Genomic DNA, 13,127 nt, shown 5'->3' on the forward strand with positions numbered 1-13,127 from the left:
TAATTCACGCGAAGATTCCATATTTTTTCTGCGTGTTCTTTATATTTTGAATAAAAAAGTAAGTAAATAAGTTCAGAAAAATTTGGAATCCGAATAATTACTTCAATTGGATACATATTTTTCGTAATAATGTTCGGTTTGAACTTAAGACGCGTATACTGCGTTTGTGATAAAATTATGGTTCGGACATTGAGAAACCGGAGGTTTGAAGTTGCCGGCCCAAATCCTGGCCTGGATAGAAGAGTAGCGGCATTTCGGGAAGAAGGAATCCCTATCATGGATGATGCTGAAGAGCTCATAGAACAATCTGAGAGCGAATTTCACAATGTAAGTAGAAGTAATATGAACACTCCTATACGATAGTGGGATTTATTTTAACCCTTTTCTTGGTATTGTAACTTATAAGACATAATTTTAGATCATCTTTTTGTATTTTTTTTTAGTTATTTTTGTTAGCTCTACGAGAATCCAACAAGGCTTGAATTCAGTACACTTGTGCCAAGAAAAGGGTTAAGTAGACTTGAAAATAAAAATTTAGGCTCTGTTTCACCACTCTATGATAAATATTTATTGAACAGTAACAACGCAATATCCGCAACAAGCTTCGTCAACAAAACAAATTGTAGATCCGCAACATGCTTCATCATTAGTCTAACCTAACTTAACCTAAACCCCTAAGCAATCCCCAGACCGAAAAAATAAAGAAATTTAATGATAAATTACTGCTATAGTGCCATAGACACCTTGATATGATATCAAGAATACTAAGCTAACCCTTATGCTACATATTCCACCCTTACACCCTTGCCGAGGCTTGCCAAGCAACTACAAATTCCAAGTTTATACAAACGCTTGAATGCCATTTACACGCTTGCAAGCGCGTTAGTGTTTTCCAGACAGGCAAGGCAAGCATGGCAGACGTGGATCTCGAAATTGCTTCGAAATATTTTTCTTTAAAGAAAAAGGATAAAATTTCTTTGTTAGTCCAAGCACTCATAATGGTCAACAAAATTTGATTAATATTTTCGTCCTTACGGCGTCAGCTCCTGAGCGACACTAAACACGAGCCAACATGTAAACACGTCGCAATTGCTCGCCACAAGTTCCTTTGATCTGTGTTGAAAAACCAACACCAGCCCGGATTGGTACTAATGCTACTTTTACACACTTTCCTATCCAATCGAGACGTTTACACACTTGTGCTTGTGAGAGCTTGCCGAAGCTTGGCAAGTGTGTAAAAGTAGCATTAGTATTTCTCATACTAAACATTTTGTTTATTATTATAACTCTTTGTTTAACTTCACACCATATGTCTTTATGCTTCAAATCTTGCAAATTAATTTTGATCCACTTCTGGTCATTGGATTGACTTGAAATTTGGTGTAGGTTCAGAATTATGTAGGTTGGATGACAATGCAGGTACAGTCAAGTGTAAAAATACATACTTATTCAAAGTTTCAAAAATATGTACCACAGACTTATTCAGATGCAATAAGGCCATAGTAACATATTTTTGAGTGGTTTGAATATACTTATTTTTTACTTGATACTTATTTTTGCACTTGACTATACAATTAATAAAAATTACAGCCAACATAGAAAGTTTGTAACTACTTATTAAAAAGTGAAGATGAGGCCAAAGTTGTATTCACTTGTTCAGTAACATTCTATAAAAAATAAATTTTAACAATAACTTATTTACCTACCTAAAGGTGCTAAAGGTTAGTCTTATATAGCATAAAACTAAATTCTATGTTGATAGAAAACATAAATGTTTATTCTACTCTACAGTCACCTCACAAGAATGTTTAATCACTTGCCACTATTTATAATTAAGCCAAGAAATATAAACTTGTACAGTCGAGTTCATAATCTTGTGAGCAAAAATTTGACCAAAAATATCTGAACACGCTTCTACGCCGTTAACAAAAGTCGTGTTCAGAATATTTTTGATAAAATTTTTGCTTAAGATTGGTTTTTTGGAATCTTTTTGTATTTTTTATTTCAATTCCAAATTTTTACTTTTACGGTTTTTACGGGATGACCAAACCAATCTTAATTTGATTGCTTAGTAACGATATCTCTTGTCTGGGTGAGCGGTTAGTTCCAATGGAATGTCGAAAAAAAAAAAAAAAGTCTCGATGAGGGCTACGGCATAGATGTCGCTAGCGTCGCTGCTTAAGTGACTAAGAAACAAAAACAAGCTGAGATATGAGGTGCATGGGGAAATTCGTGTCGGTACCGTTGACCATCAGTGGTGTAGCGGTATAGCACGCGGTACGGATTACCGAGGACCTGGGTTCGATTCCCAGTGATGGTCTTATTTTTCTGTGCATCTATATTTCAGTTTGTATTTTCAATTAAAATTTTTGCTCACAAATTTATGAAATCGACAACCACAACACACCACAATACACAACCAAATTATGAATAATCCCATAATTGAATTTACCATTGTATTTGAATTTAACAGATTATGGTCTGCCAAAAGTTCTAATAACCCTTTCAACCCCAGCTGGTATGATCATGTGGGTTAATTACTTGCCATGAATTGTACATAAGGTCCATTGTCGTAATTCTTACATTTGAATTGGTTTGTACATAAAGTCCATTGTTGTAACTCTATTCATTCTCGGCTGGATTTGAAAGGGATAATCAATACAAGAGTTCTTCAGGTTTCAGGTGCATACAATGAACATCTCAATGAAAGCCTCGCTAGCAGGCAGGAACTACGTCACAAAATAATTACAGAAAAGTATTTCAAGGAGAATTTGCCAAATTTGCTGACATGGAGTGAAAAGGAGCAGATACGGCACTTGGCTACAAGTCAACCTGATGAGTGGACTCCTGAGAGGATAGCCGAGAGCTTTCCTGTTACAGCAGCTGTAGTAAAGGTAAGACATGTTGACATGTTGTGATAACATTACCAATGGAAGATCAGCACCATTTGTTTGCCGATTTGGGACCATTTCGGAACATGCACATTTTTTACTTTTTTTTTGTTCCACATTGTCATGAATACCTAAATGTATTCTTTCTTTCAATTATCATCATAAACCAGAGGCTTTATTGTCCAACACACTCAATCACAATCATTTTTCACAACTTCTTTCTGTCACACGGTACAAGCACAAAATAACTAATAGTACTACCGTACAGAAGAGACTCTCGAACAAAAGTCAAGTTTAGGTATAAATCGTTACATACTCTTACGACTTGCACGCGAAATTAAAGCTTATCCTGTAACACGAGCGTTCATATTCCGTTGGGTACCGTTGACTCGAAACCTACTGCCTTTGCCAACTATACAGATTTCCATATTGGCGAAACCAATTAAAGAATTTTCTTACCAGATAACTACAAACATACCAAACTATTACTAGGCAGGGACTTAGGAAATTAGAGAAGTAAAGAGAACGACCTTTCAATATCTTTCGGAATGTTGAAAAATGATAATTCCGATTCCTTTATCTTCTTTATATTCATACATCCGTAATTATACAACAATATAAATTATACGGATTAAATAGTTTCGATGTCATTGTTGCAAAATAAAATAAGTATTAGGTACCTACACAAATCACGCGCGACGCGTCCAGCGTGCGAGCCGAGCGGCAACATGGCGGCAACCCACTGCCGTGCGCCTAATGATTAGGCGCGTCGGTCGTACTTACCTAAACTGCGGAGTGTCCAACCCCTGGTACATAGTGAGACTGCGATCGCGAGTACCCGCGCGTCAGACTATATGGCTCAGATCGCTTGAACTACAATGCGACTTAAGTTATTTTATTAAGGTAGCATTATCGTAGGTATAGTGAAACAGGTCCTTATATTTACGAATATTATTTCTCTTTTCCAGAAATTACTTAAATACCCATGGAAACCAGCTACGCAGGACCGAATTGCTCGCCACGATGCCTCAGCCATGAGAAACTGGAGAGAACTCAAAGAAGACACCCTTAACATACCTCAAGACTTAAGGCAGCATCTTCTCAAATTCTCAGAAAGGACCATACCACCATTAAATAAAGAATCTGTCAAACCAAGCATAATGGAAGAAAAAATGGGAGAATTTGAAAAGATAATCCGAAGATGTGCTGAAAATGGAAATAAAGAACCAAACATAGAAACTAATGAGAGTACTGAAGTAGCTCTACACAGCCCTAGTAATAATGAAAAGAAAGATAAACGAAGAGTAACACTTGAAGAGATGACAGCTACCATTAAGAATAGGTTAGAAAGTGGGAAAGCTATTGACCTACCTGACCAAATATTGCTGAGTGCAGTTAATTCAAATAATACTGAGATTTCATCTAAAAAACTTAGTAAAGAAATTGACTTGCATGAAACAGAGCAACCCAACGCAGTTGCAGAGTATAAGGATAGAGATGGAAAACAAAAATCCATAATGGAATATCCAGAAAGAATTAGGATTCCAAAAAAAGCACACAAGAAAGGTGCAACTTACAAGGTGAATGATTGCTATTATGACCATGATGGTATATTCTTATATAGAGTATTGGGAATGTCTAGTTAAGTGTAAATGTATATTTAATAAATAAAACAAGTATGTATATCTCGAAGCCTTATATTTTATATAAAAATTATATGTTTTCATTATACTCATCAATCAAAATAAAATTACTACATTTTAATCAATACAATTGAACTTGCAACAAACATGATTTACATAAATTGTATGTCTTTCACAAATCCTGACAGAACATGTACAAAATTTTTGATCAGACTAAATGATATTACAGCATCTTTATTTGTAAAAATATATTTCAATGACTATGATGGTGATTGTACAACATCGAATGGAACATAAAATATGGCTCATAATGATCACTGGAGGCAAATAAAAATAAGCTAAAACAAGCGTAAACGTAATGCCACCGAATATACAATCCGTCACAATATGCCAAAATATACATCCACTTCAACGCCTGGCAAAATACCTAAGTTTAAATTACAAACTATAATATTGCCATAACAATTGCCTCATGTCTTTACGCTCTAAACATCAAAACAACTCTCACAATACGGTTCATATCTGATCCTAAAAATAATTAAAATAAAATTTGATGACACAGTTAAAAACACAATGTGGATTATATCCAATTATAATATGTATATTTAATTAAAACTCATTCGATTTGTAATGTTAGTATTATTGAGTATTGTGTTGAAGAAATAAATGTCCGCGGAAAAAACACAAAGTGTGGTAAGTATGCTTGTTTAAGACGAATTAATTTAAATCACATAATGACTTCCTTTATTGTACGTAGGCAATGATAGACCTACGATATTCGATCATAATAAGCTTAAGGTTTTTTTTCCCGTTTATTTAATACAGTTTCATTTAGACTTGACATTATAATAAAGCAGATAACAGTTTAATTTAAATATCTATTTATTTATTACATAATATTGACACCTTTATGAATACTTTCGAAATTTGGCAGTCACATTATTTGTTTTGGTAGAACTCCTAAAAGTGGTTCAGATAAAATGAAATAAATGTGAGAAGTGCAGTATAACGGACATTTTTAATATTATTAAATATGTCTACATGTGCAAATTAACGTTCACCCACCCTTTAATAATGAGGGTTTATTGATACGCGAAATATAGCTAAATTGCGTTAGCATCGAGAGGTCCGTTTGACTTTAGTCTTATTATTATTATTCCCTTTAATGGCGGCCTTAAGGCTTTTGGCAATGTCAGTTAAATAAATATATTCTTCTTCTTCACGTTGTACGGTGATTGTAGTTTTTGCAACTTGATAGCAAAATTCCAGAAACCACGCGGAGACAACTTGCGCATTAAATGTGATAATTTGTGATCACTGTTCACTGTTAAGGTTAATCGCTGCATAAAACACTATCAAAATTATACTTCAAAAAGCCAAAGAAGCAGAAATACCAAAATTAGATATCGTCTACATCCGCCATGTTCGAGTGCTACAAATCGAATCCGACGTTAGTCTTGCTTGCGATTGGCTCATTTAGTTATTAGATCAATCACATTGATCACAAACGTAACGCAAATGTCAAAGTTATCAAACGGACCTCACGATCTGCGATATCTGGTCTGCGATAGCGCCATCTGGTCTGTCACAGAAACCCCTCATTGCGCTTTGCGCTACAAGCTTGTACACAAGTGTGCCTGCTTTTGGAACTCCTATAAACAGTAAAGAGTGTGAGTCAATGTTTGTTGCCTGCAGCACGTTTCTTATAAAGCGACTTACATTCCCACAGTGCCTTTAAAACTGTCAAATAATGCTACTTAACTACATAATACAAACATAACCATTCGTTTACGAATTTAACTGTTCAGTGAAATTACTCAAAGCAAAATACACGCATATGCTTTAGAATCAAAAAGAACGTAGTTACCACACTACCTACTATACAAGTAAATATGTATATACATTCACATTTTGTTATGGCTATCCGAAATACCTTATTCGTAGCACCCACGGTCTTACTCTAATGGATATGCAAGGGCCAAAATTTTTAACAGCCCATGTAGATTTCACAACGCAAAATGTGTATGTGTGGACCAATTAAGGGTTTGAAAAAATACATGCTATGATTTCTATTTCTTCAAAATGTAGTTCAATTATTTTTTGCGATCTTGGGGCAATTTATTTTTCACTTAGGCCATATTTGATATCAGCTATACACATAATGACCTAGCAGGTGTTATCAATTCCAACTAAAACAGAAATAAGCTATGATATGACATAAATATATTGCTAAAGATTTTTAAAACGCATACAACCACATAATACAGACAGAAATTCTGAATTTATTCGAAGTCATTATTCGTAAATACGGAGATAATTTATAATTGGTGTTCCTAATTTCATAACATTGGACGGTGCATCCGTAGCAGAAATGGTCGTTCTACATTAAAAGGTCTTTCGTCGTCAGCATCAAACTGATGTGGTTAATATGCCAAAGAGATCTTCCCTCTGGACTGGACTAATAGGTCGATTCTTTAAATTTACTTTAAAAACTACTTTATATTACTTTTTACTTTAGTATTCATTTTTACAGATTCTTATCTTTCAGTTTTTTTCACGTTAAAATTTAGTTTATCAATAGGAATCGAATACCTACTTAAAATTTAGCATTTTCTGTGACCATTATAATATCAATTCAGTGAATCCATTAGACTTGCATTCTATGAAGAGAAGACTACACATTTTCTCTTCAGTCATTGACAAGTTATTTGTTATTATTATGTATAAATAAGCAATTAAAAATTACTTTTCGCCGTACTATACCTGTGTATATACCTGTTTTCTGTACCGTTTACTATGTGTTAGTGTGCAATAAAGAGTTATTGTATTGTATTGTATCTTTAGTCAGCAATTGTTGTAATGCCAATTCTATAAAGAAGAACTCTTGTCAGTTGAGATTACGTGACACTTAAGTTTTAGCCAATTTCCAAGTATCTTTATACAGTTCACAAGACATTCGATATAATGGTATACCTTCCGCCGCCTAACTTTGCCACGACTAGTACCACAAAAACTATAAAGGTATAATTCCAATAATTGAATAGGGTATAGTGCTAAGTGATTCGAACACAATCCGGGAGTAACGTAAAGACGTCGTATAAAAAATGTATCTCAAAAATGCGTCAAAACTGAGTATTAAGTAATGCACTGTTAGGCAGATTTATATGGCGCGTGGTATAACATCGTCTTAATAGTACTATTCTTAAGAACAACAGAAAGAACGACATTTTGAACCGAAGTAGTGTGAAATTTCCGAGTACTTGACTCGGTCAATGAAACACAACACAATAAACAAGTTGAGTATCCTGTGCATAGTAATAATCATCCTGCTTCTATGTTAAATATAATAAGACGTTATTGTCTTCTTAGTTATTCTTTCACCAACCACACTAAACCACAGGTAGTACTAAGTTCTAACATAAAATGATTTCTTTAAGTTTATACAATAGTGACCCACGGAAAATTTACAGATATTACCAATTAAGGCTGGCCTTTGAATTTTGGCTGCCTTGTCCTGTCCCTTACCAGTTTGTCTCAGCCTAAAAGTTGAGAGCAGAATTGCCACAATTTCTTTTGTTACTATATGCATTTTATTATGCATACACTGGTAAGAAAAGAACATACCCCAGAAGATACATCTTAAATAGAGTAGTTACCGATAAATATCAAAAGAAAATGATGACGATTCGAAAGATATAGCCTTTGCTTATATAAGATCGTGACTACATGATAGGTCTCATAATACCAACGAACCGAGCTCGCCTCACATAAGTAAAGGTCATTCGTCCATAGCGAGTCTCAGTCTGCGGAAGTAATGTCGGCAGCATACCGCGGTGGGTGAGGGGGGTAGGTCATGGGGACGCACCTCACCGCCCAGTTGGTCCAATGCTCGAGTGTACTCGCGTTGGAAGGCGACCAGGTCGATGTTATGCTCGCCGAGGGCGGCCATTGCGAGGAAGAGCACGTCTCTGTGGATCAAAGACGAGTTTGAACCTGCCTTGCTGTAGTTTTTTTTTTTTAGGAATTAGGTGGAAAACTAGCTAATGTTTTATCCCCTACCGACCATCCTTCGACCCATGACGACCCGGTTATCTGATAGCAAATGAGCGGTCATGGACACCTGTAAAACTAGCTAGAAGATTACCAATCGTTGCCAGCCTATATATCAGAGGGCTAAGATAGCGTACCACATGTGCCAGTAATAGCAACGGCTATCTTGGATACTCTTTACGCGGGAACAGAGCAGCGCAAGTACTTTCTTAGCGGAAAGATTAGCGAGTAAGATAGTAGTAGCGAAGTACCTATTCATACTGAACTTAGGTAATTTAAATGCGCCGCTGATATCTGTGAAACCGTGTTGTATGGTAGCCTGACCTAATCGTATTTCGCTTCCGGTGCAAGTAGAATATTTAAGTCTTTTGGGCCGTGATTTCATTTTCATCGTGGTAACACTGCGGAGTTCTCTATGTGTTTTGGTTGTAGCAGTACAGTTCGTAGTGAGACTCACCTGAAGAAGGAATGGTACCGCTTGTTGCCAGCCGTATTTTCTCGCCACGCGGCGAGCCGGCGCAGTGCGTCGACCAGATCATTGCTCAGCAAACCGTCCAGCACCGCGAGAATCACCCTGCGAGGATAATAGTAGTTAACAGTGAGATCAGCTGTATACTAGACTGTAGAAGCCAATGCCCAGGGCAAAGCTGCTGTGGCGCAATATTTAGTGAACCCATAAAACTAGTGGTAGGTAGTCGCCATAGATGTTCGACAAGAGGTCAATTTGTGGAAGTTGTTAGGAATTCTCCTCCTATCTTGTCTACTATTGTTCATGGATGTCGTTAATCATTACCCAACCTATTCATACTCCGTCGACTTACCATAATTCAATCATGTCGAAAGGTACAATATGACTATGCTTAGGTTTACGAGGCAAGGGCATTGGGATACAGTAAGCAAATTTGATATGACTTTGGCTGGTGCAGCGCTATCGTTTGGCTCGAAATATGCAGCAGCCAGGCATCTCTAGAGGTGCGTTTAACTACAGCTATCTTCTAATACCTCACAAGTCAACCATATCGAGAGGTACAATACAACTATTGCCTCACATGTGTGGTTTCCATGGACACTTTATTTTAACCCTAAACTTGGAAGTGTATCTATAAGATACATAATTTTAGATCTTTTTGTATTTTTTTTTAGTTAATTTTGTTAGCTCTACAAGAATCCAACACTCACTACACTTGACTCACCTTGACAAGTTTAGGGTTAAAAATGGTATACTAGAACTCTTAATAGATAATCGAAAATAGTATAAAAATCTATAGCATTCAAAAACATACTTAATTTTGCCTACTGCTACTTATAACGCCGCTAAAGCTACATTAATCTGAATCACCACCAGTACTGACTACAAGTCAATTCCGTAGAAAGACCTCATATTTTTTACTCACGCGCCGCGTCAAATTAATCACCACCACTCACTACAAGTCAATCCTGTAGAAAGACATCATATGTTTCGCGCAGCATCAAACTGGATCATCACCAGTACTCGCCAGAAGTTAATAATGTAGAAAGACATCATGTTCTACTCACGCATGCGCAGCGACAGAGGGGCTCTCAGTGAGCAGCAAGGCTTGCACGGCGCGCGAGCGCTGCTGCTCGTGGCGGCGTTCGCGCCACGCGCGGTACAGCGCCGTGCCGGCCTCGCCGTGCAGACGTACCAAGTCCCAGCTGCATACCACACGGCAACCTGGAGCAAAATGACAAATATTAGACTGAGAATCCACGCTATAATAGGTTTTCATCATCATCAGCCTATGCAAGTCTCACTGCTAGGCACAGGCCTGGGCCATAGTTCTCACGCGGGCCCAGTGCGGTTTGGGAAGTTCACACACACACCATTGAATTGCTTTGCAGGTAATGTGCAGGTTCCCTCACGATGTTTTTCTGCACCGTAAAGCTGGTGGTTAATTATAAATGTAATTTCGCACAAGAATGGCGAAAAACTCAGGTGCGAGCCGGGGTTTGCACCCATGATCCTCTGCTTGAGAGGACATAGATCAAACCAATAGGCCACCAGGTTCTCGATAGTTGGTTAAGATAAGACGGCTGTGGACGTAGGTGTCCTTGTGAAAGTTAAGAATCTCGTTAATCATTTTAGTCCCACTTACCAGTGCTGTCAGGATCAGGCAGCGTCTCAGCGCTCTGATAGAGTGTCGGATAATCAGCACAGAGCAAATCGGGCAGATGGCTTTCGATGTTAGCGCGCTCGAGGTACCAAACCAGGTTCCAGTACACTATCGGATGGGATTCGACAAATTCTGGCTCTAAAAGGCACGAGTCGCCTTCTCTACCTGTAAGAAAAAATAAAAGATGAAGCTACCATAGACATAACAGCTGTTGACTACTTATATTTATGTCAAGCCCACTTTATACCTGCAAGAAATATCGCACTAGTTGCAGTACATTGCGAGGCCGTAAAGCTTACGTTGAAGTAGTCAATCGAGCGCCGCAATGTGATGCAAATTGCACTTTTTTCTTGCTGATCTAACCTGGGCTTAAAAAAGTAAGTTGTTAACTACTTAAAAATAAAGTTTGAGATTTAGTCTTTTATTAGACTGCAAGCTAAAAAACAGCATTTATGTTTTTAAAAATATACCAGGACAGGATATTACAAGTACATAATAAATTATAGTTATTGGTATTCCTTAAAATAAGAAAAAAAAACCACTCACCTAATATAGATTCAAATTCTTTCCTTAGCACCAGCGGATTTAAATAAGGCACACTCAAAGTTTCCGTTTGCGTCTGACCTTCACGCACTATCTGAAAACCAAATACACAACTTTAGAAATTTTGAACACAACACAACTGCGAATGGCTGCTGGTAGAGGCTGGATGTGTCGAGCCAAGGACAGGGTGCAACGGTGCTCATTGGGGGAAGTCTATGTCCAGCATAGGCTGATGTTGACGAATAATAAGAAACTACCATATAGCCACATAACCACAAGAAATGAGCAGAAACGCGCGAGCGATGGAGAAGCTCTGCGTTTTTAATTGCTACCGAACGCCGCACGACATACGAATCCAGTTTCGGTATGCCGGAACCAAAAACTCCAATTTTACGTCGAAACCTGCCTAAATCAATACCTAAATGTCGGTCCGACACTAGCTTGTATAATAGTACTGACCTGTACAGCCAGCAGCGGCACAGTATGCCGCCCGCAGGCGGTGCAGCGAGTGTTAAGGTTGGAGTCGTCGGCCGCCCAGCCGGCCATTATGTCCTCGTCATATAGCAACGCGTAGCACCGGTGGCATTGCGAGCACGACGATATGTGCGCGGTCACCGTGTGAGACGAGTTTGGGTTCGCCTGGGAATACATTGGATAGTGAGATCTATTCTACTAAAATGAAGTCAGAAAGGCTACTACGAAATCCGAAAATCGAAGTTCGTATAGTACCGTCCCTCTCACTCGTTTAAAATAATATAAGCGTCAGAGGAACGGCAAGACACGAAGTTCAAATTTTGCACTTAGTAGTAAAGGGCCTGAAGATGGCATTCACAAGATACACAGACAGGCACTTCTGGCTAATACATCGGACGTTTCGATAATTTTTCTGCGAAATCAATGTCCACCACGTCTGCAATGCTGTTTTAATAAAGAACATTCGGCAAAGAAAAGCCGCGCTGACCTAGTGGTTTACGTATGCTATCAAGCAGAGGGCCACGGGTTCAAGTCCGGGCTCGTACCCCTTGAGAATTACGGAATTCATGTCCCATTTACTACGAACTTTACGATGAAGGAATACATCGTAAGGAATCACGGGTCAGTTTTATGTAAAAAAAAAACCTGCACACACCTGCAAAGCAGATAATTCAATGGCGTGTATGAAGTTCCCAATCCGCACTGGTCCCACATGGGAACTACGGCTCAAGCCCTCTCATTCTGAGAGGAGAGCTGTGCCCAGCAGTGCGTTATATATAGGCTGAGATGATGATGATTCGACAAAGTATCAACCCTGGTCTAAACCCAGAAAGTTTGAAGAAAGAAATGTACTCACCGTGTGTGGTGGATAAAGGTTGTCTGGTAAATGCGACAGCATCGTGGCCATGGAACCTCTCTCCATAGTGCACGCAAGCTCGGCGTCGCTCGACGCTCTTCGAAAACTCAAGCCGCCTGCCCACTCTGTGACAAAAGATCGAGTCTGTATACAAGTTGTACCCCGGTGCTATGCCACATGGACGGAAAGTTTTATGCGTTTTAGGTATTGTAGATAAACAATTCGGTAGATTCCTGGGTAAAAAATATACGCTGGGTCAGATCCACTTTTTAGTGTTGTTATTCTGTCTCGTAACTCAGGAGAAATCAGTGATACACTTTGTTAGAAAAATGTTTGCAATGTATACTATTATCATACTTCGGAGATGAGCCCTGAAAACTGTCACAAGTCCCAACTTTTAGTGGATTTGTACCCCATAAAATCATGCATATTAAAAAATAAGTAACTCACAAGTTACCATGGCAACAAATGTTAATTGAGCCTTCTTTTTAATCCCTTAGTTAGATTATCAGGAAATATTGGACACTTATGACAAAGA

General features: G+C 38.1%; 2 protein-coding genes across 7 annotated transcripts in view; one reads left to right on the forward strand and one right to left on the reverse strand.

The window, feature by feature from the left end:
- On the forward strand, window positions 1–5,403 carry LOC141439769 (uncharacterized). Its single transcript, XM_074104144.1, has 3 exons — window positions 1–327; window positions 2,676–2,894; window positions 3,860–5,403. Exons 1-3 carry the CDS (start codon window positions 130–132, stop codon window positions 4,535–4,537), a joined length of 1,095 nt encoding a protein of 364 aa, XP_073960245.1. The 5' UTR covers window positions 1–129; the 3' UTR covers window positions 4,538–5,403.
- Window positions 4,573–13,127, reverse strand: part of LOC141439768 (DENN domain-containing protein Crag-like) — a 24,742-nt gene continuing 16,187 nt past the window's right edge. For all 6 annotated transcript variants that reach the window (XM_074104138.1, XM_074104142.1, XM_074104140.1 and 3 more), the window contains 7 exons: window positions 12,590–12,714; window positions 11,719–11,898; window positions 11,263–11,353; window positions 10,699–10,881; window positions 10,121–10,277; window positions 9,042–9,158; window positions 4,573–8,502 (listed from right to left, as the gene is read on the reverse strand). In XM_074104138.1, the coding sequence (XP_073960239.1) occupies window positions 8,313–8,502; window positions 9,042–9,158; window positions 10,121–10,277; window positions 10,699–10,881; window positions 11,263–11,353; window positions 11,719–11,898; window positions 12,590–12,714 (1,043 nt within the window). In that variant the 3' untranslated portion in view covers window positions 4,573–8,312. The remainder of the gene's footprint in view (window positions 8,503–9,041; window positions 9,159–10,120; window positions 10,278–10,698; window positions 10,882–11,262; window positions 11,354–11,718; window positions 11,899–12,589; window positions 12,715–13,127) is intronic.

This window comes from Choristoneura fumiferana, chromosome 21, assembly GCF_025370935.1.
Source record: "Choristoneura fumiferana chromosome 21, NRCan_CFum_1, whole genome shotgun sequence".
In the NCBI taxonomy this organism is placed as follows: Eukaryota; Metazoa; Arthropoda; class Insecta; order Lepidoptera; family Tortricidae; genus Choristoneura; species Choristoneura fumiferana.

Excerpts from the sequence above, each read along its gene's own strand:
- LOC141439769 (XM_074104144.1), top strand. The coding sequence starts at position 130 with ATGTTCGGTTTGAACTTAAGACGCGTATACTGCGTTTGTGATAAAATT. Across the intron at positions 328-2,675 it reads CTGAGAGCGAATTTCACAAT|GTTTCAGGTGCATACAATGA; the intron begins GTAAGTAGAAGT and ends AGAGTTCTTCAG. Across the intron at positions 2,895-3,859 it reads TTACAGCAGCTGTAGTAAAG|AAATTACTTAAATACCCATG; the intron begins GTAAGACATGTT and ends TCTCTTTTCCAG.